Source organism: Camelus bactrianus, chromosome 16, assembly GCF_048773025.1.
Source record: "Camelus bactrianus isolate YW-2024 breed Bactrian camel chromosome 16, ASM4877302v1, whole genome shotgun sequence".
NCBI classification, from domain to species: domain Eukaryota; kingdom Metazoa; phylum Chordata; class Mammalia; order Artiodactyla; family Camelidae; genus Camelus; species Camelus bactrianus.
Window position 1 is genome coordinate 4,768,114 of NC_133554.1, and position 27,853 is coordinate 4,795,966.

At 47.9% G+C, this 27,853-nt stretch overlaps 1 protein-coding gene across 3 annotated transcripts in view; it reads right to left on the reverse strand.

Moving 5' to 3' along the window:
• The window catches only part of DNAH9 (dynein axonemal heavy chain 9), a 276,427-nt gene that overhangs the window by 156,009 nt on the left and 92,565 nt on the right, over positions 1 to 27,853 (reverse strand). For 2 of the 3 annotated variants that reach the window (XR_012499359.1, XM_074342145.1), the window contains exons 27-31: positions 22,887 to 23,043; positions 16,605 to 16,709; positions 7,589 to 7,746; positions 4,963 to 5,101; positions 2,490 to 2,777 (exon numbers count right to left, since the gene is read on the reverse strand). Coding sequence is in view for 2 of the 3 variants with exons in the window: in XM_074342145.1 (XP_074198246.1) it covers positions 2,490 to 2,777; positions 4,963 to 5,101; positions 7,589 to 7,746; positions 16,605 to 16,709; positions 22,887 to 23,043 (847 nt within the window). In the remaining variant the exon portion in view is untranslated. Of the gene's footprint in view, positions 1 to 2,489; positions 2,778 to 4,962; positions 5,102 to 7,588; positions 7,747 to 16,146; positions 16,369 to 16,604; positions 16,710 to 22,886; positions 23,044 to 27,853 lie in introns of those variants that run through there. The other variant, XM_074342146.1, reaches the window with a different exon arrangement.

The following is a 27,853-nucleotide window of genomic DNA, read 5'->3' on the forward strand; positions in this document are numbered from 1 at the left end:
GGAGCACAAAGTGGCCATGGGAACAAGGGAAGATAAAGAAGAAAAGAGAACGTGGGCCAACTGACAAGTAAACAGAGAGAAAGGGTGAGTTTCTGAGTGGGAAGAAAAATTCAGAAAATGGGGAAGGAGCGGCATACTGCCTCAGCAGACTCCCAGGGAGTCTGGAAGACGTGGACTGTCCTAATTCTAAGACATCAGCCCCAGTGCACTGCATCATCGGGGCCTCATCGGACCTAACTCACCTCTGGAGTGAGGGTGCCTGGCAGGATCAGACCCTTTAAGAGGAAGCCCCTCAGTCTGGCATCTGAAGCCCTCTATATTCTGGTTCTGAATTATCATTTGAGTCCTACTGCCCTCCTCCTCCCTGACCCCAGCACCTTTTTCTCTAGCGACACTGGACTTCTTGCTGTGGTTTGGACAATCTCTGTATGTGTCCCCATCTACCCCTAGCTGACTCCCTTCCCTCTACCTCGAGGCCCTCCTGCCTATCGCTGCCTCTAAAGAATCTACCCCCTGACTCGAGAGGGGAAAGAGGCTGGGGTGGGGATGGGCCCATGGGCAAAGCCAATCACAGCTGCAAGGGACCAGCTGATGCTTTGCTCTCTTCCATAAAATGGACTCAAAGGGAAAGCAGACACCAACGTGCAATTCTGCTTATATGGAACCAGGCCTTAATCTCAACCAATGCACGTACCACATGCTAGAAGCACCTCCTGGAATGGAGTAGAAGGAACCAGCCCTCCCCACCCCATCGCCTGTCGTTCCTCAGGGAGGAGCACGTTCTCTCCTGTGAAGCAGCTGAGTGTTGTATCCTGGAGAAGTACCGGCAGGCGGCCCAGTGCCCCCATCTGTAAAGTGCCTCATCGGCCTCAGCCTCAGGGAGGGTGGGGATCAGATGTGATACAGAAAACAAAACTGCTTGTGAACCTTAAGGTGAGGTTCATGGGATTCCTAAGGATACTTCTGCACAGGAAAAAAAATTTTGTCCATGTCCCTGGGCCCCAGGACCCTCTTTTGTGGCACCTGCCACATCCTGTTACAAGGTCGAGTTATTTGTGTGCAGGCCCTTCTACTGTGACAATGTATGTGCACCCTAAAAACGTTACCCTCTGCAAAGCTGCTCAGTAAAAATAAGACTTATGGAAAAACAAGATTGGTGCAGACTGCTCAAAGGTTACGGAACGTTGTACCCAGACCCTAAAAACTCAACGATGCGCCCTGACCCCAGCACAGATGCTAGCGCAGCTGAGTCGCCGGCGAGCTTGCTGTCCGCCTCCTGTGCATCTATCCCGTGAAGCCTTAAACCTGCGGAGGGCTTATGCTTCTTCCAAGAGGAAGATCATGGGTATGTTAATTTCTAATGAAGACCATTTTAATCACAACTGAAGAGCTGATGTATGTAGAGCCTTCTTCATTAATCCACTGTCTTAACACACGAGGAAGTGACTTCACTTACCCTGAGCCTCCCCAGAAAACCAGAACCACCACGGTTCCTATTGCCACAAACTAGATACACTTGCAGGGAAGTCTGAAGGTTTTCTCTTAGAGTCTCTATCTGTTGCTAAATGTATTCATTTTCTATTGCTGCTGTAACAAGTTACTGCAGACTTAACGGCTTAAAACACCACAAATTTATTATCTTACAGTTTAGGTGGGCAGAAGTCCAAAATGGGTCTTACTGGACTCAAATCAAGGCATTGAGGGCTGGTTCCTTCTGAAAGCTTGAGGGTGAGGGGGATTGCTTTTCTTGCCTTTTCTAGCTTCCAGGGGCTGCCCACATTCCCTGGCTCATGGCCCCTCCCTCCATCCTCCAAGCCAGCAGTGGCTGGTTGAGTCTTCCTCCATGGCGTCGCTGTGACACTCTCTTGCCTCCCTCTTTCACTTGGAAAGGGCGTCATGATTCTGCTGGGCCATCTGGATAGACCAGGATCATCTGCCCACATCCCAGTCGCCTGACTAGCCGCCTTAATGCCATTGTGACCTTGCCGTGTAATGTAATACATCCAGGCTGTGGGGATTAGGGTGTGGACATATTTGGTGGGGCCTAGGGGAGGCATTATTCTGCCTACCACCCTAAGGCACTTCTTCAATTATAAAAAGCTTGTAAAAAGATCACTTCAGAGCATTCAGCAGCTCAGACGAAGGCGTGTGAGCCCACACGGCTTCCACATTACACCGCTGGCATTCCCGCATAACCGTGAGCGCAGTAACTCACAGGAAAGGAGCGCGTGCTGCAGCAGAGCCCCTGGCCCAGCCTCCCGTTAGTGTTGAACCCCTTGGCCGCAGGGGCCCTGTGCTTCGCTTGCATTCCTCCCTGCCCACCCCACGCTGTGGGCGTCCCAGTAAAGAGCTATGGAAATGCTCTGAGCTATCACAAAGTAGGTGAGTAACTGGGCATCTAAAGTAACGCTGTGAATTAAGAATGAAATGTAACTCACTGTCCAAGAATTTAGAGACAAGGAAACCTTGGGAGGGAAAACCCCGTTTACCTTGAGCACAAAGTTGTCCTCAGCCTGGAGCTTCAGATCCACTACCGCCTTCCTAACCAGAGCCTCGAAGTTGAGGTCTCTCCTCCGAGGGACATCCAGGGCGGGAAACAGGTCTCCGATCAGGCCCAGGAACACTGGCATGTCGTTGGTCACGATCTTGGGGATGTTGAAGTCTCTCAACGAGCGCATAAGGACCTGGTCCTCGGGCCGGTCAGGGTCTCCTCGCTTCAGGGACCCTGCCACCACCAGCACGGACTTGATGGCTCTCAGGCCCCAGTCATAGTGATCCTGTGGGAAGGCAGCGAGGGTGAGACTGGAGCTGCTGGGACGCAGGACGCCACGGGCTCGGGCCAGTGTCTGCAGAATTAGTGTCCCATCAGCACCAGGTCACTTCTGAGGCCAAGGCAGAGGCAAAGGGAAGGATTCAGCGACACAGGAGCTCATGATCCCGGGACCCTAGCTCCTAGTCTGGCTCAGTTACTTTTCCAGCTGCCATGACAACAAAGCAGACACAGAACATACAGACGGCTCCGGCAGGGTCGGGAGATTACACAGAACCGCTTTCAAACTGACTTTGGCTACTCCTTGATCATTCAGAGGGTGCAAGGGTTATCAAGGAGGGAGACGTGTTAGCTCTCAGAGGCGGCTGAGGCTGACCTTACATGCTCCTCTTCGGAGGTCTTCAAACTCTCCGAGGAAAGGAATTTAAAAAGTAGTTCCTTCAAATTCTTGTCAAAAGTGGAACCCATGGGTCACAAGTGCTGACAGCAGACTCCAGGGGAGAGTGGCCCATACGACTGCACAGCTGAACTCAGGGCTCGGAGCAGTGTGGGGGGCTGGGGGGTGTGGGTGTACAGCTCAGAGCATAGACTCGGAACTCGGACGGCCCTGGGTTCAAGTCCCAGCTCTGCTACTTGCTTCACAGCAGACAGTTACTTAAGAGTTGTGACACATGCTACAAAGGGCAACTCAGTGAGCAGTGAAGACAAGGGACTGGCGGCAACACCGGACACTGTCTCCCCACCCCTGAGCCCGTGGCCATCCTGTTCCTTCTGGCCTTGACTGCACTTCTCTCCCGTCTGCGCTTCACTGACTTCTACTCCCTCAGGTCTTCCTTCATACTGTTCCTTCAGGGAAGTCTGACCCTTAGCCCAGGTACAGCCACCACGTCCCCCGTCTTCAGTGTACACTGAACGTAGGCAGGAGCCCTGTTGGGAGAGGGCTGTGACCTGAAGCTGAGGGAGAGGGCAGGAGACAGAGCCACACACAGTCCTTTGCGGGAGTGACAAGGATGCTGGTCTTTACAGGGAGGAGCATTTTTAAATGACCCCTCCAGCTAGTGGCTAAAAGACAGATTCAAAGGACTAGAGCAGAGGTGGAGAAACCAGTGGGGAGAAGTTCCCAGGGTTTAAGCAAGAGACATGGGTGCTTGGGACAAAAGTGGTAGAAGGAAAATGAGATGTATTTGAGAAACATCCACAGGGTAGAATGAACTGTATTTCATCCATGACTAGACGTGAGGCTGAGGAAGAGGGCGGTGGCAAGGATAACTCCCAGGGTTCCAGAATTGGCGAGTGACTAAACGATCGTTCCGCTGAAGCCCTGACACAGAAGTGGGCCTGGGGTGGGGCTGGCAGGACCACCAGCTTCAGATGCTCAGTTGGAGGTGTGTTTTAGGCAGCCGGGGAGCATGTGGCACAGACCACTGTATATACAGGCTCAGAGTTCAAAAGAGAGGTTTGGGATCGAGTCAGAAGAGTGAGTCACTGGGCCGGAAGCCTACAGTGGTCGAGAGCCTAGAGAGAGGACGCAGCGAGCGGGGGCGTGGGAGGTACGGAGGAAACAGGAGCCGTTGTTGTGTGTGTGTTTTTTAATGCATATTGGACAGACTTCACCTGGCGGAGAGAGCCTGGGTTGCGCTCCACTTGAAAGAACCGCAAAGGAAGAGAAACGCACCGGGAGCAGCCGCCCAGGAGGCTCCACTGGCTGAACTTGACACCAAGAAATTATCCATCTACGGCATAAGCCTCGGGGGTTCATGAGCATCCTGCAGGGTGCTCTTCTGGCTAGGGCGCCTGCCCTGGGCAGGAGCCACATTCAAGGACCAGCAGCCACGAGCAGTGTGGGGCCCCTTAACGCCTAACTCTCTCTTCCCAACCTTCCCCCACCCTATGTTTCCTCAGACAGAGACCACTCCCTCCAAGGACCGTCATTGCCACCACAATGTTTCTCATGGGACACCAGTAATCTGTGAGGTGTTGTTACGTATTCTACTAAAAAATGGAGTTTTGTGGCCAAATAGTATTTTTTTTAATGCTGGGTTAAGAAAATGAATACGAATCTTGATACTAGAAGTTTCCAGAACTTCTTTATGAGAAGGTTCTAATGTTTCCCTAACACCTTGGCCCCAGAACGCGTCCCCAGCTGGGTCAATCACGCATGACTGGTCGCCCGGGCTCACTAGGGGGTGTACCTGTTTGGAGAGAAGCTCTTTGCACAACCGGTAAAGGGTGATGAACTTCCTGGCTAATAACCGTGCTTCGATGAATCCTTCTGCCACCAGCATGATTTCACAGATCAACTCGAAGTCTGGAACAACCATCGCACAAGGCCTGCGGGCAGGGAGACAGAGGGCTGAGACAGCCTCCCAGCCACACAGTTGCGGGGGGCTTGTAAGACAAGAGACACTAGCTGAGATCAGGGACAGAGGCATCTGTGAGGGTAAAAACTGAGACCTCAGCAATTGCTCCACCAAAGACTTTCAGTTTAAAGACCAGTTAACTGAGGATAAAGGGGGGGAACTCTCTTGCTTAAGATGATGGGGGATGTTAGCAGACAGGGACAGAGTTGGGGCTGTAATTCAAATCTTCTCACTTGAGTCCAGTGTGCCTGACACAAGGCACAGACTCGTAAACCCTTGGCAATGAGTAGATTACAGATTAGTGGTCTTCTATAATAGCCTAGGGGCTAAAGTTGAAGAATTGAGTCTCTCTTGATATCTACAAGAAAATGAAAATATATTTCTCATCCTCAAAACTTGTCTCCTCCAAGAAGAGACACTCAGTAACTTGGGTACAAATGTACATACCTAATGCTGACGTCTGAAGTAGCCACCTATTAACCCCACCTTGCCACAAAATGCCAAACATGAGACTACAGAAGGGGATTTTTGTCTATAGATAAGGATTTACAGTGACTGGCTCTAGAAACATTTAATTTTAAAAATACTTAATTTTAAGATTAATTCATTAGGGACGTAATAAGAGCCCAACATTGTTACGTCTTTTAAATTGCATTTTCCCTACACTGATATAAAATTTTCAAAAACATATCATTCAAGTAAATTTTTTCCCTTTATATTATTTTACGCTGTATTCAAATTCAAAGGAGCAACCAAATACTTGGATTCTCCAAATTATTTTGCCACCTGAAATAGGGTTAAATATGCACCCACACAACAAAGTGCAACGAAGCCATGAAAACTGATGCTGTAGAAGAAAAACTACTGAGTGACGTGGGAAGACGTTAATTAATGAAGGCGGGGTACTCAACTATACAGAGTCTGATCCCAAGTTTGAAAAAGAACTCTGCCCACACAATATTGGAGGGAAGGTGCCAAAGGGTCGCACTGCCTCCCTCTGGATGACAGCCCTGGGAGGGGGAGGGGCAGAGTCTGGAGTTGGCCTGCCTGAGCTCATCCTCTGGGGTTCACACTCCGGTTCAGCCACTAACTAGCTGGGTTATGAGCCACCCCGAGGACTAGGGTGACTCCCCTGGGCCGTGCGCTGAATCTGCTTTCTCGCAATACCGGGGGTCCTCGTAAGTAGCCACCTCATAAGAGTTTTTGTGAGAGTTAAAGGTAAAAGGAGGTATTTGTACTTATCATTTTTCCAAGTACTTTTCTGTTCCCCTCTCCCCAAACTTTCTTCTATGGATATGTGTTCCCTTTAAGTGGAGGGGAAAAAAACGGAAGGAATCATTCTTATCAGGGTGATAACCCCTGTCCAGTACCGTTCGTGACACAGGGCTTACTGAATGAGCACTACAATATTCTGTGGCACTGGTTCACACGGCCTGCTGACATTTTGACAAGGTCTTGGTTAAGACTCCTCCTGCCTGAAGGAGGAGATAAAACACCACCCCTGGAGCAGGGAAAACGGAGGGGCTGGAAGATGCAGGGAGCTTTCCAGTGGCCTCCTGGGCCTCCATGTCCCCAGACAGAGAGCACTGGGTCTCAGTCCAAAGATGTGACAAACAGCCTTGTCATCTCTCTCTCAGGTAGGCAGGCAATCAGAAGCCATGAAGCATCTTTCAGTTTTCTCTTTGTTGAGCTGACTTCTCTTATTCCGAGGGGGAAAAAAAAAAGAATGGAGACTCTAGCCCCTGCTAGGAGATGCATTTGTGTTTTTTTTATCACAATAAAGAAGATTTTAAAACATGGCAATATCTACTGGTGGCAAAAGTAAAATAGAAAAGGTGCGCTCATGCATTGCTCCTGGGAGTGTAACTCGGCACCGCTCTTTGTAGAAAGTAATTTGGCAATGTGCACAAGAGCCTCAAAAACGTTCCTCCCTGTTAACACAGTGATTCCACTCCTGGGAAGCCAGCCAAAGAAAATAATCATGCATACAGGAAAAATACTTACGTATATTATAGCATGATGCATACATTTATTTTAGAAGTTAGAAACAGTCTTAACATTTAACTATGAGTGACTAGTTAATTACATTGTGGACCATGCACTTGATAGAATAAAATGCAGTCATGAAGTGAGATTTCTTAAGACTTCTCACAGAAAAAGAAACTATTTATGACTGGGGTATGATAGACTACTAAATGAAAAAGCAAAACAATAAAAAAAACTGTGTGCAGACCACAAACGTAGACTACAAATGCATGACTTTATACGCCTGTAAAGAAGAACAGAGCACAATTAAACAAAAATAATTTTACTAGTGATGGTGTTAAACATGGTTTTCTAAAATCTACTTTTTTATATATCTCACATTTCTTTTAATATATACGTCATACATTTTCAGTGGCAAAAATACAAGAAGCTTCTCTTCGGGGCCCTTGCATGGGGCAGAGTGGACGCTCACCTGAACAGAGCCTTGAGGTTTTCCGGGAGTTCCGTGCGGCCGGCGTAGCCCGGATTCATGGTGATGAAAATGCCCACAGAAGGGTTCAGGCTAATCTCCTCCCCAAGGAAGTTGAACCGCTGCTTCTTATATCGAATCGCATCTTGAATGCTTTTCACCTGGTGAACGAGTCAGGGGAAAATGCACCCACCACGTTTCAGGGGCAGGTGGGAGCGAAAGCTGGGAGCCCACGGTCACACACAACACGCACACTTGCTCCGGGGCCTCTTTCCTGGAGGGACAGGTGTGGGGACGGCGCCCTGGACCCCTTATTGACGGGCACTGGGTGCATGTCCCCATATCTCTGTCGATCACGCAGCGGCTAAGGGGTTGGGGGTGAACAGCCCACAACTCTCTGAGCGCCGGTCCCTCTGCAGTAGTAAGTGAGGTGTACGAGCACTGACCGCTGTCCCGAGCACATTCATGTATTCACTCCTTCTCTCCTCGCTACGATCCTGAGGGGGCACTATGGTACCACCAGCCCTCTTTCTCTAGGAAGAAATGGAAGCACCAGGAGGTGGAGTAGTTTGCTCCTCCCTACACAGCCGCCAAGTGCTCGAGCCTGCATTTGAATCCAACACAGGGATTCTGGAGCCTGAGCTCTTGGCCGCCACGCAAGAGAAAGAACCTACCTGCTGGGCTTGCTCTAAGGAGTAAATGAAATAAAGCTTAGCACACAGAAAACGCTTAAAGAACAGCTAACGTGGAAACTGTTAACGTGACCACCACCGTAGCAGGGAGCTCCTCATCGTGGTTAACCCCTCCGGGCCCCTCCGGGCGGGTCTCCGCCTCCACAGCACCTCCTGCGGGCGTGGGAGTGAAAGCCGCAGCAGCGAGGGGGGCTGGGGCCGGGCCCTCAGGGGCTCTCAGTGCCTTTCTAAAGAGATCAGACTTTTCCTTAAATGTGGTCTGGAGCCAGAGAGGATTTGAGCTGAAGCTTGACCTCCTCGGCTCTAGATTCTACGTCATTCTCACATCAGTGGGAGGAGAGACGGAAATGAAATCCAGCCATTTACTTTCACATCTGCTTTGGGAAAGTGTGTGCAGGCACGCTCAGCAACGGAAGAGGGGAAGACAGAAGGGGCTCACTTGTTCAGCCAGGCCCCAGAATGTCTCTAAACATTTCCAGCCCCTCAGGATTCTCAAGAGCAAAGCTGAAAGCTGGGCCCAGCACGAGGGTTTGAATGCGTCCCATGCGTATTAGCTATGCTCAGGGTGTTCAGAATAGCCCAAGGGTTCCGTGGAGACTGGGCTGCAGGGATGTGTGTGTGAGAGAGAGAGGCACAGAGAAAAGCAGCTGGAGTGCATAAAAGAGAGAGGAACAGCTGACCATAAACAAGAGAGAGAGACAGTGGCCCGTGTACCAGACAGAGAGACAGAGACAGAGAGAGAGAGACTGCAGGCAGCTGGACCATCTAGCATTGGTCCAGGCACCCCCCCACCGCCCCCCAGGCCTGGCAGGGCAGTGTCTGCCACAACACGAGACGGTTCCACAATTGGGATTCAGCTCCTTTACCCAAAACGAAGCTCTAATGACAGAAAGCGTTTGAGCTCACAGCAATTAGTTCCAGACTGAAACTTCTTTTCCACACGTGCACAGAATGTCAGTGCGTTCTGGCAGAGGTGGCCTGGATCCAGTGTGGGGCATGCCGGCCAGACAGCTCGAGCTCTGCTGGTTCCCGGGGCGCCAAGGCTCTGCCCCTCACCACCCTCGCCAGCCCGCGGGTTCCGTGAGTGGGAAAGGCTGGGCTCCCTCCTTCGGCCCCAGTCCTCCCATCTGTTAAATACAGTGAGCTCTCCCCTTGTTATGGGGTGGGCACGGGAGTTTAATTACCACTTACAAATTGCCCTGATACCTCTGGGCGAGAGCAAAGCCCAGGACCCTTCCTGCTGTTGGTTCTGACTCAGCACTTCCTCCTGCTACACTGAGGCCCAGAAACCTCATGCTCAGCGAGAATTTATGATGCACTGTAGCACTGGTGGCATCTGGGCTTCTGTGTAAAATTCTGTAGGGCGCTCTTGAGGGAGAGTGTTGAACAGACTCAAGAACGCATCAGTGCAGAGCATCAGTGCGGACAGCAGGCTCCGTCAGCCCTGCTTGTACAGGACCGGAGACTATCTGCCTGGCACTTCCTCATTGCCTTACAAGCAGCCGAGGTCCATGGAACAAGCCATTGGACTCCAGCAGTGGTCTGGGTCCAGAGGGCCCTGACAAAGTCCAGAGGTCCTTCAGGAGGCCGGGGGTGGGGGGAGAAGCAGGTGGACTGAGATCATCTGGAGTAAACTGCAAGCCCAGCCAGGTGGAGGGGCACACACAGGTAGGAAAGGACAGTATCTAAGGTGCCAGGTACACTCCTCACTCAAGGAGGTCTGTTTCTCCACTAAACAATCATCACTTGGAGATTTTAAAGCCTTGCGGAACAATAATAAAATAATAACTGACATTTACTGAGCACTTATATGTATCAGGTGCTTTTCTGAGAATTTTACGTGAATTATCCCATTCAGTCCTCTCAACAGCTGTGTGAAACTGGTGGGTCCTCATTTTATAGACGAGGAAACGGCAGCAGAAGGTAGTTCAGACGGTACTACAGTAATGGAAGACGCTGACATCAGGGGAGGCTAGTGGAGGGATATATGGGAACACTGCACTATTTCTGCAACTTTTCTATGATTGGTTTTCTGTGATTTCTACAATGCTAAAATAAATTCACAATTAAAAAGTTAAAAGAAAAAGAAAAAGAAAACTTGCCAGATGTCTAATAGTTGGTAAGTGGGGCAACCTGAGTTAAAATCAGGCAATTGGGGGCCAAAGCACAAACTTTTAGCCACTTCCTTTCACAGCCTTCTACCAGTAGGGACCCTGTGCCAGCCACACACAGCTTCTCATCAAACATACACCATTTCTGAGTAACTGTGTGTGTTATAATTTAGAGACATTAAGTTTCCATGAAATAAAAAAGGTGCTTTTCTGGAGCACTATATATCTGGAGAAAACTACAATTTGAAAAGACACCTGCACCCCAGTGTTCATAGCAGCACTATTTACAATAGCCAAGACATGGAAACAACCTAAATGCCCACTGACAGTTGAGTGGATAAAGAAGATGTGGTATATTTATGCAATGGAATATTACTGAGCCATAAAAAAGAATGAAATAATGCCATTTGTAGCAACATGGATGGACACAGAGATTATCATACTAAGTGAAGTTAGACAGAGAAAGACAAATATCAATGATATCACTTCTATGTGGAATCTAAAAAAAAAAAACCAAATTCTATTTACAAACCAAAAACAGACTTACAGACATAGAAAACAAACTATGGTTACCAAAAGGGAAAGAGCAGGGGAGGGATACATCGGGAATTTGGGATTAATAGATACACACTACCAAATACAAAACAGATAAACAACAAGGACCTACTACTGTACAGCACAGGGAACTATATTCAATTTCTTGTAATAACATACACTGGAAGAGAATCTGAAAAGAAAAGTATATATGCATGTACATGTATAACTGAATCGCTCTGCCATACACCTGAAACTAACATTGTAAATCAACTACACTTCAATAAAAAATTAAGTGTTTTTGCTACCCATTGAAGAAAACAAACAAAAATGGAAAGCTATGTAGAGACCAGTGTTCTCAGCTGTGGGTGGCTTTGCACCTGCCCTCCCCAGGGGGCATTTGGCCAGGCCTGGAGACAGTTTTGTTGTCACAGCCGGGGGCAGGTGGGTTGTTGCTGGCATCTAGTGGGCAGGTGTAGACGCAGGCCAGCTCTGACTTCAGTGAGCGCTGCTGTTACCTGCACAAGCCGTATGTGCTTGTCTGACCACCATGGGCCTTGACTGGATAGCTTAAGTGGCATCTTTCCCTCCAAAGACTGGAAGCTGGTGATCACAGGGGGTTCCACACCACATCCTCCTGCCCAGGCTAGGGCCTCGCATCAGCCACACTGGTGAAGTATCAGAGTCATCCTATTCTCCCTGCAGGTGACACATTTTCAGGAGCTCATCGGCTCGCCCTAAGCTATGTGCCTCGTCGCAGCTTTTTCTCCATACCTTCTACCTTTCCCCTTACATTCTAGGGAAGCGGCCCATTCATTCTGTGGTCCCCTGGGTCATTCTCTCTTCCAGCTTTGCCCCCAAAAGCCATGTGGTATTACAGTCCTGCCTGGCTCATTCCACGCTTCTCTCTGCAGGGGCAGACTGGAATCTGCTGCCTTCGGGAAGTGCAACCCACTCATCACTTTGTACATTTAAAAAAAATGTATTTCTGTGTTTTTAACTGAGACCTTAAGTTCCTCTATACAGGGTGTTACATGGGAGGTCCCTAGGCTCTGAGACTCAAGCATTTGCTCAGTGCCTTGAGTACTAAGAACACGGCTGTGGTGGGCTCCTGATCTTTGCATGACTGGCTGCTTCCGGCTGCTTCCTGCCTCAGCCCAGCACACTGTCAGGTTCTACCTTTGGAAGGGAGGAAGTGGCAGGGACGCCTGGCCAGGGAGTGTGGACGGGGAGTAGGGGCTGGAGGTACAGAGTGGTGGGGTGTGTCTTGGTGGCCAAAGTCCCTGGGCCCAGATAACCCAAGGCTTAGGGAGCTGATTGCAACAGTAGTGGCAGAAGTCCCCCCAGAAGTTTAGTATCTTACACGTTTTAAAAATAACAGAGTAATTGCTCTTGGAACTGCCATACTTCTCCCAATTCTGCTTGACCAGTGACAGAGACATGAAAATTTCCACCCCCAAGGATACTGAAGCATGCTCACTTTTGTGGAAGTGACTGGGAAGAGGTGCACAGACATGCAAGGAGCGAGCGGTGGGGGCGGGGGCGGGGAGAACGGTCGGCTGGTGCAGCTTGTGAACCAGTTTGCCAGCCTGGTCTGCGGCGTGAATAGCTAAGTGCAATTTTCTCCTTGGATGGGTCTATGATTTTAAGTGGTACTAGCTCTGATTTTGCCCAGGTTGTTGTCAGACCACTTTCTTGAGAATGTCTCCTATGGATGTCTTCCTAGACGAGAGTGTGGAAGCATCAGGGAATTCTGGGTTGAATTTATTTCCTTTACTTCCAGAAGCAAAAGGGAATTGATCTGGAGAACTCACTAACGACTTTGTATTGGGCAGCTTCAAAATCAGGCAAATTCACAGTGTCTGTCTATGATGCACTGGGGACCGTGGTTGCTGGGCTCTGCCTCCTTGTTTAGGACACTGTTCAGCTTGTTAAGACAGCCTGAGCCCAGGCCAGCTGAGAAGAAGCAAAGGGTGCAGAGGAGACTGGTGAGACCAGGTGTAGATCCTTCTTCCCTGTCCTGTGTGTCCCTTCTACTTTCTTTCAACCCATTTCCTGCAGGGTTCAGACAATAATAATAATCACCACCAGCAGCACCATCATCACAGTCATCACCATCATCATCATCATCATCATCACCACGATCACCACTACCATCATCATCACCTTCATCATGGTCATCACCATCATTATCATCACCACTATCACTATCACCATGATCACCATTATCATCACCACCATCATCATCACCATCGTCATCATCACCATAACAGAGACTAACATTTATTGTGTGCCTACATGTGTAGGGCTCAGTTTTAAGTGCTTTATACATGTTAACTCATTTAATAATGATCACAACTGCATCAAGTAGATGCTATTATTAACCCCCTTTACAGATGTAAACATGACATGGACTCGCCCAAGGTCACACAGCTAGTAAGTGGCAAAATCAGAACTGAATGCTGACAGTGTGGTACCAGAGCCTGCACACATAACCACTGCCCAGCTCCATGTCTGGCTAACTCCACTCTACAAGAATGTGTTCCTTTTAAAATCCCAGTTGTACATGGGACTCGCTCATACAACCTCTGGAGCGCACAACGAGCTCTCTGCGGCCCTTGGTCTGGCTCTCACGGCTTCCCTTTGCTCTTCCCCCATCTCCTTGAGACAGCCCAGTGGCAGCCCCCAGCACTGAGTGCTGCACTGGGACACCAGAGGTGTGACTACTCGTGATGAACGGCCCTTGGTTCAAGGGAGGGCAGTAACAGCAGGGGACCTAGCTGAAAGAGAACCACCCTCAGAAAACTGAGGCAAGCAGCCCAGAGACGGTGCAGAAAGTCGTAACAGCAAAGATGAAACACGTGGACAGAAAGGTGGGTAGAAATATCAGAGGACAGTGAGCAAGGGAATGAAAAGATGGAGGAAGACGCTGGCTGCTTAGATAGCTGCACTGGAAGAAGTAAAAGAAAAACTCCAGGCACACGGTAAAACTATGGGTTACTGATCCCAACGGACACCACACCAAGAAGCTGATGCTTCTCTCCTGATTTTCAGAACCCTTCCAGGCCTAGAATCAGTACTTCCAGAAAGGCTTGTCTTCTTTGTTTTACGCCACATCTTACATCACAAAATTCAAACCGTCCTCACAGGGGCATCATTCCTGGTTCCAAGCGGTGCAGTGACTGCTCAGAGGTGAATGCAGGCAGCTGTGTTTTATCTGTTCAACTCAGGTTTTTTGTTTTTTTGTTTTGTTTTGTTTTGTTTTTTAACTGGATAAATTGTCAACTTTTAGAAATCTCTAAATTTTTAATAAAAATCTGGACTTTCAGCTTCTCCTTAAATTTTAAGAGATTTGGCAACACCGGCACCATATTCTCACAAGGCAGAGGTGTGCCGGTAAACGTGTAACAACCAGCTCTCCAGGAAAACAAAATGCCCCGATTACAGGATTTGTTTGTTTCTGTGATGGGAATACTCCTGCCACAGCCAGTTTCAAGCTGTCAACGTGACAGCACAGGCAGCTTTTGGGAACCAAGACAGTCAAGGGTTTTCAGCCAAGAGAGTACGCAGGCCAGCTATTTGACTTACTTCCTTTACTAGCTCCTGCTGCACTGAACAAACCTAAGGAAGGGGGAAACCCATACATGGCCTCTGGGAACGAGAGAAGAGCCCTACGTTTTTGCAACTTTCAGGAACTTCACCAAGAAACAGTCCAGACAAGCGTCAGTGAGTTGGAACACCAGCTGGCAGCCAAATGCAAGAGATGGAAAGCCTGACTTTGGGGACGGGAAAACGAAGGGACCCTACGCGGCCCCCGGACCGCCTGTGGCTCCCAGTGGCAAATGAAACCAGGGTGGGCCATGGCATTAGCTGATGGTGCAAGTTCCACCACTGTTCAGCCTTGTGGTGGTGTCAGCCCTTGCCCACAGCTCCAGGTCCAGCCTACCTGTGACAGGGACAGCAAGCCTGGACAAGAGGGGAGACGGCAGGTGGGGGTCACGTGGCTGGAGGCCAGCTCCTGCCAGGGAAGGCAGGCTGGCTGGAGGAGGAGGATGAGGATGAGGCCCCAGCCAGCTCCCCACCCACTCCCCGCTTCCGCTGTGCCTTCCCTCAACCCTGCACGCTTGCCCGAGAAAAACGTCAGTTAAGCTAAACTTTTGTTTCTTTGTCTGGACCTGAAAGAATTAAACAGAGGCCTACAGGGACCAAAGAGGCCCTCACAGCTCTAGTTTTCCTTTTCCGTACTATGAACATACTGCTTCGGAAATAAAAGCAAACAGTAACAGAAAATGGAATCATCTCTGATTGAACGGTATGTGAGTTCAATCAGAACCCACACACCCCTGGGGCCCGCAGGGTTCTGTTTAGGCCTTCAAGCTCCAATCAGGACCCGCTGATCCTCCCCCTGCCTGGTCCCTCCTTAAAACTGTGTCCAAGGAGAGGGGTAATTTCCCTTTCAGAGGTCTCCAGGGGTTCCCCGTTGCCCACTGAAGAAGGCACAACACCACGGCATTTAGGTCTGTCTGTATTTGGTTCAAACCTGCCTCCCTGGCCTTATTCTCTTCTCTAGCATTTCACCCCTTGTATCTCGGATCGGTGCCCAGACCTGCACCAACAGCGTGCGTGGGGAGCTGGGGTCAAATCCTAGGGTCCTCACTTGCCAACTGTGTGCACTCGAGCAAGTTACTTTTCTTCTCTGCTCTGCAGTTTCTCCCTCTGTCTCTCTCTGGATATGTATACACATCTACACGTGCTAACAGTGGCTCCTAGGGCTGCGGGGGGATACAGGAGACACAGCAGACGACAGAAGATGCAGGAGAAGATGCGTGAGAAGCACCTGGTACAGAACAGCCTTTCACCAACGTTCACTCACTTTTCTCTGCCACCCACCTCCTGCTCCCACTGTCTATGGGACCTCTACCCAAATCCAAATCCTCTCCATCTTTTTAAGGCCTCGGCTCAAGATCACGTGTCTGGCAGTCTTGTCCCATACTGTGAGTCAGAAATCAAATGCCTTCCAGAACGCTGGAGAGTGTCTCAAGAACTCAAGGCTTATGAAGTAAGGAATGGTGCCCTTTCAGCAGCGGGCCCTTCACCCTGGCCTTGAGCACAGCACTTACTACGCTGTGGGTGTTCAGTAAGTGCTTTCTGGATGAACTGAAAGACAGTGGCATGCTTCGAGAAAATCCAGCCCCCCAAATGACTTTCTTCATTCAACACTCACATTGTCATCCTCTCTTTGTACATAATTCAGTGAATTAGGCTGAGATTGCTGGGGCCACTGGCCAAGACTCTCAGTGAGGAAATGGAGAAGCAGAATTTTAAGCCCTGGCCTGGCAGTCCCAAAGTCCATGGTGGTATGCCCTTTCCAGGCAGCCGGGCGCCAACGTCTTGTTTGATCCTCTCCTCACCCTGATGAAGCAGGCGGGGTGCCTGTTCTTTCTTTCTGTTTTACAGAGGAAATGGATTCTCATGGCCAGTAATTGGATCCCCCTTGGTGGGGACCTGCATGATACCCACATCCTGCCCCCCGGCCTGAGTTTAGAGGGTGGAGGAACGGCCATGAAATGCAGCTGGGGTGGGGTGGGGGGGATAGGGGAGGATACCAGCCAGTGGATGAGGAGAGCTTAAAAACAAGAGGATGCAGAGGTCCCCAGTGCTTGGCACGGAGACCCCCCATACCTGCACCGCCACCACCGACAAGACCTCCACGGAGATTCGATTAAACTCATCGAAGCAGCCCCAGGCACCGGTCTGAGCGAGTCCCTTGTAGATGTTGCCGCAAGACTGTAACAAAATGTACGAAGATTATATTACTATCTGCACTGGCTTACCATTACACATCTAAGTAATTTTCCGTTCCCTTTATTATAGATACTTCCAGTTCCCTAAAGACCACTGGTTAGAAACTCGTATTAAAATTTCAAGAACAATTAGAATTTTGATGGTTTTGGGTGCCACTGTAAGTCATGGGATCAAACAGAACCTTTTCAAGACACTTGGACCAAAATCCCTTTAAAATGTCATCAGGCTTGCATTACTGTTGATTCTGTAGCTTTCAAAATCCCAGGAAATGAATAAAATATTATATTTCTTGCACCATACAGACAAAAAAAAAAAAAAAGCCTTCTGCTCAGCCTTTGGCATGTGCTGAAGGAAAAGTTTATGTCTGTATCTTTAAGTCCATGCCGGATACTCAGGCTTTCCAGAGTGACAGGCAGCTGGAGGTGGGAGTGGGAAGGGATGACCTCTACAGGAAATAAACTACACATAAGTCTTTGTAACAAGAGCAAGGAAAGAATTTCAGAGGGCAGATGGTGTATCTGTCCTAAAAATAAAAACCACTCTGGGCGTTCAACTTGGACTAGTAAACCATGGAACCATATAAAGGGGTGAGGTAACTGGGAGACACTCAAGGCCACAGGCAAGGAATCAAAATTCAAGTGCTGGGAACATGTAAAGAGTCCAAAGTCCATTTGTTTACTCAGTGGGCATTTTTGGCCCAAGGCTCCACACATAGCTCATGTGCTAGACCCAGAGGGGGTCAGTCCCTCTAAGACCTTCTAGTTAGGTTGTGGAGATACGGTACACAAATAAAACAGGTAAATCGCTAATGAGCAGTTGTTCCGATGGATAACACAGACTACAAGTGTTATGGCGTTCAGAGAGGGGTGGGTCACAGCGCGCCAGGGCGATCAGTTTTGCCAAAGAGGTGAACTGCAGATGGTTTTACAACAGCACTTGCACGGCACGCCAAAGCTGGGAGGCGCTCCTTGAAGACAAGACTCTTTGGTCAATCAAGTTTGGAAAACACTGCGTTCTATAACTCACTTTTGTCATTTTATAATATATATTAGCATTTTAAGGGCCCTGAGAAGTTTGGTAAAATTAAATTAGTTCAACTTTGTTATATGGCTAGGATTTTTTTTCCCTCATTTGACCCCTGGTTTTCTCAGAATGCACAGGGAACTATATTCAACATCTTGTGGTAGCCTGTAATGAAAAAGAACACACATATACATGTATAACTGAATCACTCTGCTATACACTTGGAACTAACACAACATTGTAAAATAACTACACTTCAATAAAAAAAAAAGAATGCACTCTGGCAAACATTAGTGTAGTAGAAGGAACACAAGAAAAGAAGTCAGAAGACCTGGGGTATTGGTATCCCACAGAACTACATGTTACCTTCAGAGCATGCATTTGGATGATGGTTTTAATAGGATAAAGTACCCATGTAGGCATAACGGAAGGGTAAAGGCTTTCCTGGAGGAGGAAGGATTATGGACAAAGCAAGAGCAAAATCATAATATGTACGGAGAAAAATAAGGACATCATTTTGGCTTGAAAGTTGAATTAAGAAAGGGGATCATGATTCTGAAAAGCCTTGAATTATTGTAAGAGATCTTTGGAGGTTTGCAGCAGGGAAAAGTGTTGTTAAATCAGTATTTTAGGAGAACCAGTCTAACATCGCATAAACAAGGTTGGATGCAGAGCAGACTTTGAAAAGGGAGGGAAGAATAAACCCCACCTTTTATTAAGCCTCTTAAATTAGTTGATTTCTCTATTCAGACAGCACATACTTAGTGAGTGTGTACTATGCACCAGGGATCCTCCCAGGTCATGGGCAATCAGTCCTGACAAAGGGAGAGGCGACTCTGTTCTCACGGGGCTTGCATTCTCACAAGGGAAACAGACGACAAGCACAAAAATAAGAAGCTGTCAGCTAGTGAGGCGTCCCACTGGAGTCTTGACTTGAGGGTGGCGTGGCTGTTTTATTGAGCTACAATGGAATGTGGCTATTTCAGATTGCGAGGCCACAGGCAGTCTCTCTGAGGAGGTGACGTAAGGTCCAGGTGTTGTGTCTGTGTGCTCGAACACATCCTACAGGTGGATGTTACTACTAACACATGCATGAGTAACTACTATTATTATATTATTATGTCATACACACATATATATGATAAACTACATATTTCATATTTCATATGTATGTGTGTATAACATATTCCTGACTTCTGCTCAGTGTATGTGATGTTTGACATATATACATGGCAATCTGTCAAATGTCACAGACACACACATTACATGTACATATCACACACATTTTATATATATATATATAAAAATACATATATATTATATATATATGGCAGCCTGTCAAAGGTTACAACCTTTGTTGTTTGTTGAAGTTTTGAGAATCAGAATCCATGCTTTTCCATGGTAACAGTGTTTCGAAAGCTTTTTAAAGCTGTGGATCCCCTTCAACAAACGGAAATCCAACACACAAAAGAGAAGAAAGTAGTTTCCACGGGGGATAACTGTCACCCCACACTGTACACCCAAGGGCTGAGCATCAGCCAGGACTCCACGCGGCCCCAGTTCTGACCCCTCCCATCAGAGGACAGTGGTACCGTGAGCTGGGCTGTGGCGCTGCCCTGCCAGGAGATGGTGAGTCTCTGGGCTGGGATGAGGGCTACACGAGCAACGTCGGAGCCTGGAAGTGAGACGATGCTGAGGGAAGAATGAGTGTTGCTGCCTGACTGGAATGACAGAAGGAAGGACCTGAGACAATTAAGATGTCTGAAGATGCCCACTGTGGCCCACGGGGAAAAATGAGGTTATCAGTACTGATGGGAAGAGGAATCTGGCCGGGAGGAAGACAGAAGGTCAGAGGAGTGTCAACCAAGCATCAGAGAAGGGCATCCAAACGGAGGCCTCTGTCGCCCAGCTAGAGAGATGACTGGGACTTGGGTGAAGCTGGAAAATAGATGCAGGGGTCATTGGTACACAAGGAAAAAGTGCAAGGGCACCAGAAAATGAGAGCAAGGAGGCAGGGTCAGAGGGGAGAGCTGTGGACGCATGAGGTTTCAGAAGCCCGGAGGGGAGGGTTTCTCAAGAAGGAGTGGGCGTTCTACAGTGTGGATGCCGCAGGGAGGTCACAAAGAACTCCACGTACTTACAGGTGCAAAATCATTTGATGCTTCAGCAACAGCCTCTCCAAATTGAGGTGGAGGGGGAAAGTGTTGCTGCTAGCATATAAAGGATGCCATAGCACTAAAATTGCAACCATTTCCAGAGAAAGTGGCTAGTTTTATGGGTTTTACAGCCAGCACTGAGAGTAAAGCGGTGATTTGCCCCTTTCTCCAAATCTCTGCACTGCTCTCATGCCCACCCTGTTACCTGGCGCCTTCTTGTAGAGGCAGAGAGGATTGTGAGGGTCCTGACGACGGCCCAGACTCGCCTCTTTAACTCCTCCCTGTTTCACCCCCACCCCCTTCCCCATGTTCACTAAGTATCAATTAATTTTTTAAAGCCTTTTGTTCTTTCTTATCCATTTCTGCTACCCCATCATCTGGCTTCTCATGCTCTGGTTTGAATGACTGCAGTGTTCTCACCAAAAATGTTCCTTCTTTTCAGTCTCTTCCTCTCTCCCAAGGAGTCTTCCCTAAAGACCGTTCGTTTTCATCACGCTCCTGCTTCTGTCCTACAGCCCGTGGGGTCTCTCGGCAGCCCAGCACCTCAAGGTCAGAGCTGCTCAGTGAGTCCCTCCCGTTGCTCACCCCCATCTCCCATCTCCTGTTCCCCTGTCCACTTGCGCGGACTCCACCATGGCTCCATGTTATGTCTAGCTTGTTCTCTAGAGAGGCTGAAACTGACCGTGTTGCTGCAAGTGACGCCTGGTGAAGGCTCGTTCTGGCCCTCACTCCTTTCCTCTCCTCATCCCAGCCAAGCCCTGTGAAGAGAGCTCAGGCAGAAGTCTGAGAAGAAGCTGGGGAAGGACACTGCATGTAGAACTCAGTCCTGTGCTTAAAGCTGACGTGTTAATGGGTTAAACTGTCACATGCCCTGTTTGGCATTCACCCAAACCTTAAACAACCTCAGGTCTCACCTCCACGATGTCTTTTCTGACCAGCACACTCGGAGCCTCTCTCCCTACTCTGGACTATTCCAGGGATTAGAGTTTGTAGAACGCACATTAGCACTCAGGGTAATGCTGTCTGGTGTCTCCCCAGTTATTTCATGTATCGTTCTTCTCTCTCCAGATGCACTGGGTCATGCTCACCCAGTCTATCTATCATCCATCTATCCATGCATCCATCCATCCATCCGCCATCTGTCTATCATCCATCCATCTATTATCTATCCATCTATCTTTGATATCCTCCCATGATGCCCAACACATGCTGAGCAATGGTGATATCCAATAAATTAGCTTGATTGCTGGAGTGTACTTTGAGACAAAAATAATTCTGAATAGCTGCACAACAAAGGGAAGAGGAGGTCTGCAAACTGCCTAGTGGGGCTCCTACAAAGGCTGCTGCTCTCTAGGAAGGAATCCCCTCTCCTTTGTTTTGTCTCACTATGGCCATACCTATTGTTCTTGCTCTGATCTGTGTCTACGCTAGGTTCACGTGAGCGAAGCTTCCCACAGTTCAAATTAAGGATAGACTCCTCCTCTCATCCTGTACTCTTAGAGGATTTGGTGGGGTCAGGGTTTAGTAATAAGTTTTTTAAAGGATTGGGTAAAGTGACCTTAATGACCCCTGGCCATGGGGCCAACTCATCTCCTCCTGTTTCCTATGTCAGGCACGACATTGAAGAAATCTGGCTGATTTTCTTCAATCAATACCCCAGGTATGTATCTTCCACATATAAATGAGTGTGCCCTCCAGAATGCTCCTCTTGGGAGAGCACAGTTATTTCAGCAATGCTGCCATTGCTTAACTCCAGATGAACCTAGAAAATGAAAACAAGCCTTAAGGCTCAGTTTGTTTCTTTAAAGGTGGGGGCGAATCTTTCTTCTTCCAGCCTGAGTTAAAGAGAAACATTATGTATTCATCAGTAAGAGCAACCATATTAAAGTTTAGTGTGTAGACTATGGGAGGACAGCTATTTTGGGTCTGAATTCTCATTTAGTTTGCTTTCCATGAGAAAACATGGTGCTATAGGATTCTGCAACTCTGCACAGCAGAATTTCACATACAAGAGAAATATTAAAGTTACAGAGCATGAATCTCATTTAACGAGGTCTGTGTGTGGTATCTGCAAGTGCTGTCTTGCAGTCTCTGTAACTATTTTTAAATTGAATTTATTTTGCAATCAGTATATCACATGATTTATACCTATAAATATTTAACCTATTTAATGCAATTGTTTTATCTTTCACTTTAAATTTATTTATATGCCGTCTTATTTTCAAAAGGGACTTGAGATATTTTATAAAAATACATACAATAAATCAAAATAAAAGCAATGAGACTGTGAAACAACCCGTTATCATGCTCTCTTAAAAAAAGTACCTATAGAATGTCTGGTTGTGAGCAGAATGCTGCTAAGAAGTGGCCAAATGGGCCTCTTGTCCTCTTGCCTGCTCTGCAACACAGAGCCTGGGACACACTAACAAATACACAAATGATGATATGATAAAAATGCCTGAATGAAGAGCATTCACCTTGTACTTGTCTTCTGTGCATCTCTGGCTAAGAGTAGAGGTTAATCTAGTCTGTCTTCAGACGTCAAACCTGCCCTAGGAGAATATTTTAACCTCTCAGAAATTCTGGGGAAATGCCCACTTTCAAGGAAAATACATCTGTGACATTTATGTGAAGGTTTTATATCAGCCACTTATGAGCCTTTCTGTGGTTCTGAGTCAAATAATGAATTTAGGCCTTTGGGTATATGTTCAGCTTCTTCATTTTACAGATGACAAAAGGAAGACCCCAAAGGTGAAGTAATCCATCTGTGGTCACAAAGCTCCTCAGTGGAATCAGACTCCCCAGTGCTAAGCTTTACAGGGAGGTAAAGAAACTGTAGGGGTCAAGGGTCCTCAGGACTCCTGTGAAGCAGCAGAGACCTCCTTGGCTGGGCCTCTGAGCCAGACCGGGGGCGTGGATAAACCCGGTCAGTGGTTTGGGCTGCTGCCCAGTCCCTAGTCCCCCAAAGCTGGGCCTGTACCTTGTAGTCCATCTGCTCCGAGCAGTTAAACACATAGACCATGATGCCCAGTGCTCGGCCCAGGTCCTTGGTGGTCTCCGTCTTGCCAGTGCCTGCAGGTCCCGCTGGAGCCCCACTCATGGTCAGGTGCAGAGACTGGGTGAGGGTGATGTAGCACCTGCCAAAACAGGAGGGTGAGGTCATTCTCAGTGCCACAGGTGGCTCCACAAGTAGCTCAGGCCCTGCTGGGTCCTAGTGAGATGGAGCTGAGGTTCAAGGTCATAAGAGGCTTGACATGTTTTCTGTAAAGAGAAGCCCAGAGCCCCCCACTCAGTTCCCCATGGTGCTGTGGGGGGGACTTTCTAAAGGCCGATCGTGATGCTCCCTCCCTGAAGGGTACCAGAGGATCTTCCCTCGGACCTTCCTGATCTTACTCTTCTGGATCATTTCTCGTCATTACCCTCCCCCAGCCTCAGCGCTCGTAAGTCCATCCATGCAGAGCAATTTCACTTGCCCAGGTCTGAACGTTTGTGTCCCCCCCTAAATTCATATGCTGAAATCCCAGCCTCCAAAGACTGTGGCATGAGGAGGTAGGGTCTTCAGGAGGAGATGGGGTCATGGAGGTGGAGCCCTCATGAACGGGCCTAGGGCCCTATTATCACAGGGGCTTTGGAGCGGCCCCTCGCCCCTTCTACCAGGTGGAAACGCAGAGAGGAGGCACCGGCTCTGAGCCAGAAGGGCCTCACAGAGCACGACCATGCTGGCTCTTGACCGTGGACTTCCCAGCCTCCAGAACCGTGAGAAACAAACTTCTGTTGTTTACAAGCCACCCAGTCTTTGGTATTTCATTACAGCTGCCTGCACGGACTGCGATGCCCAGACACAGCACACCGTGCCTGTTTCTCTCTCCATCCCCCACCCAGTCCACCTGGATCATGTTCCTCTTTGGTCTTTGTTGGCTGCTGGCTACTAACCCCTTGGCGCTGAGTTTTGACAGGACTTCACCCGTAAGTATTCCCGGGCCCTTCAACACTGCGGTGAATGAGCAGAGGTCCCTGAGCTGAGCTCCCAGTCCACTGTATTCCACTGTAACCTCTAACAGGATGGCCCACACATCTTCCACATGTATATTCGTAAGATACACGAAGGGGGGACTATGTCTTACTCATTGTTTCATCTCCAGAAACTAGCACAGCTCCAGACACACACAAAGTCTCTTAATAATTATTCATGAAACAAATTCATGAATGAATGGATCAATCACTCAATCTGTTTAATCCCCCTATGACTATTTTTACTAATGACAATAAAATAAACTCAGCTTTCAGCTTGTTTCTGATATTTTTTTTTAAAAGGCCTTATATTCCTTTTCTATTTTCAAAAAAAAAGGCCTTATATTTCTATTTAGTTTGAAATGTGCCTTTGGGTAATAAGTCCACGAAAAGATGCTCAAAATCATTGGTCATTAGGGAAATGCAAATTAAGTCCACAATCAGATGCCACAACACACCCACTAAGATGGCTATAATAAAAAAGGGAGACAATAACAAGTGTTGGCGAAGATGTGAAAAAATTGGAAATCTCATACATTGCTGGTGGGAATGTTAAATGGCACAGCTACTATGGAAGACAGTTTGACAGTTTCTTAAAAAGTAAACCTTACCATGTGATTCAACAATTCCCCTTTTAGGAAGTTACCCAAAGGAAATACGAACATATGTTCACACAAAGACTTCTGCAGGAATGTTCAAAGCAGCAATATTCACAACACTAAGAAACTGGGAACAAGCTACATGTTCACCAACAGTGAATGGATAAACAAGATGTGATATATCCATTCAATGGAATACCACTGAGCAATGTAATGGAATAAAGTGCTGACACGCTGCAACATGGATGAACCTTAAGAACATTATGCTAAGTGAAAGGAGTCAGACACAAAAGACCCCATGTTGTTTCATTTATGAAATGTCCAGAAAACACAGAGAAAGACAGCAGATCAGCGGCTGCCTAGGAAAGGAGTTGAGAGTGGGGACTGACTGCAAACGGGGGATGGCAATGTTCAAAAACTAGAACATGGTAATGGCTGCACAACTCCATGAATTTACTAAAATCATTGATTTGTACGTTTGTAATGGGTGAACTTTAAGACATGTAAATTACACGTCAATAAAACTTTTAAAAATATGCCATTGGCCTAACTTTTTAATACCTAGAAAATCAATACAGAGGCTCTTAACTTGCGAGCTGGATGGGGAGTAGCTGTCTGAGGGGGCCTCTGAAATGAATTCTCCTTGGTTCTGAATCTTGATGAGAGTTGACCAGAAACCCTGAGTTAACAAACCTTTCATGCCAGCTGGTGACAGGCTCTCCACTATAACAAAATTGTTTTGAAAAGACTTGGAGTCCCTGAATTCTTCTTTAAGTTTGAAATTCCCATATCCGCTTCAGCTTTTGAAAATGAAATCCAGGAAGGCAGTTTCCCCAGGCATAGAGGAGTATGCAGAAGTATTATTCTTCATGCAGTGCCCTGTGTAACGGGGTGTGGGGGAGCACAGGCTGGCTGCATTTAACCCCCGGTGGGCTGGGTTCATGCAGCTGCCTCACTTTTCCCTGTGGACTAGGCTCATGTTAAGAGTTGTTGATGTGTTCGGTGGGTCACAAGGTGAGGTGAATTGGGGTTAACGTAAAAGCTAGGTCCCATCTCACCTTGCTGGGTCACTGCTACCACTTGGCAATGCTTTTCTCCGACATGGAAGCTAGAACTTCAGAGCTTCCTGTGCAGCCTTAATCACACCTGCCTTCCTTGGCCGAGTTCTGGCTCCAAATTGGCCCCAAGACCTTCGCCCTCACCCAGCCTCCGGCTTCTCCCGAGCTCAGTGGGCCTGCTGCAGCCCTGTACCCCACAGGAGGAAAGGCAGCTGCCTGGATTGGTGTAACCCTGGCCTCCAGCCAACTCTCCTCCCCAGTCTCCCTCCCGCCCACTTCTGTCCACGGCCACCTCCTCTGCCAGCCAGAGGGCAACCCCAGATCTCTTCTCTCTGCAGCGGCAGGGCGCTCAAGCAATCTGGAGTCCAGAAGCACAAGGTTTCACAGAAATAGAATTTTCACAGAAATCTCAAGAATCTCCTGAAAGAAACCCTCAGAACTGGGTGTCAGTCTCTTTTTGAGCATCTACTGAGCTTCTGATTATCTCCAGAAGAAGCACTTGAGGGGCGATGCCAATATACATATACGTATTTGCCCGTAATAATAGAACTCGAGTTGGAAGGAATTTCTGACATCAACTAATCTAATCAAATCCCCTTAAATTACAGATGGATAGACTGAGGTTCAGGGTGGGAAACCGGACTGTCTAAGGAGTTCTAATAACTAAGGCAGGGACAATGGGGCTTCTGGTTGGGCCATGAGAAAAACACAAAGAAAGAAAGAGTACCTCCTCTTCTGTGTGGAGGGGGCTGCCGTCATGCAGGGCCACTGAGCCCGCAGGACAGCCCAGTCCTTCGAGACACACTTTCCCCTCCACAGATTCCATCTGCAGTCTTGTTAGATTGTCCACCTCTTTAAACACCTAAGTCCACTCTGCTCCTGCTTCTTAGTGAGGGGGCAGACCACGCTATCATGGTTTACGGCAAGGACTCAGGAGTCAAGACACACTGAGTTCAAATCTTGCCTCTGCTATAGAGTGTTTGTGAAACCCGGCTAGGTTACTAAATCTTGGTGCCTTAAAAAGAAAAAAAAAAAAGCATCACCGGGGCCACCACACTGTATTTTCTTTGCACAAAAAAATTTAGATAAATCTGCTGCTTCAAAAACAACTGCAATTGTGAAAATGGCAAGGAATTCTGAAAGAGGAGCTCTTGCCTTAGCCAGCTAACCCCAGCACGGTTATAGACTGATTCAGTTTGACTGTTTACTGGAAAACAGAGAACCTTTAGTGCTGGGAGACCTCAGAGGCTTGGCTTTTTAACCATGCCAGGCTGTCCCCCACCAAACCCTTCAAATCTGATTGTGTAGCCTTTCCTCCCAGCAAGGCATGGCTTATTATTTTGGAAGCCAGCCCCTTCCACTGTGGGTCAGTTCTGTTTGTTTGAAAGGCCTTCCTAATAGCGAGCTGAAGTCGATTGTGCTTTCTTAGGGCAGACAATGCCTACAGGCTTTGCTCTTATCTGACCCACCAGGCTCTTGTGAGGACGAGATGAGACGAGAGATCTGAAAGTGCTTTGGAAGGGAGAGAGCTGATCCACTTTCAAGGTATTATTTAAAAATAAATAAATATATGAAATGTAGCTTTCCTTTTTTTGATATAGTTATTCAATTGGAAGATTAAAGAAACTATCAGAGGTGCTATATCTTGATTTCAGCTATGAACAGACTGGCTATTCCAGAAAAGTGGTCTGGCTAATCCCAGAGCTGGTGAAATCATAGTCGGTTTGTATTCATCTTTTATTGCTACCACACACTAAGTGGCTTAAAACAACACTCATGGATTTCTCATTTCTGTAGGTCAGAGGTCTAGGTGACTCTTCTGAGGGTCTCAGAGGGCCAAAATCAAGGTATCAGTAGGCTGGACCCTTATCTAGACACTGTGGGAAAGAATCTGATTCCAAAAGCTCATTTGAGTTCTTGGGACGAATTAAGTTCTACCAGTTGTCAGACTGAGGTCCTCAGTGGGTGCTGCTGGCTGGGGACCTCTCAGCTCCTAGAAGCCACTGTACCGTCCTCGTACATGGCTCCCTCCGGCAACGAAACCAGCACTGGCATGTCATTCAAACCTCTGTGACCTCCCCCTCTGCCCTCAGCCAGGAGAAAGCTCTACTTTTAAGGGCTCATGTGATATTGGGTCACCAGAAAATCTTCCTTCTTGCCATAAAGCAAAATACACTGATGAGAGTGATGTCATCCTATTTATAGTTTCCACCCACACTCAAAGAAGAGGAGATTATACACCGAAAAAGGTCACTGGACATCATTCTTAGAATTCCACC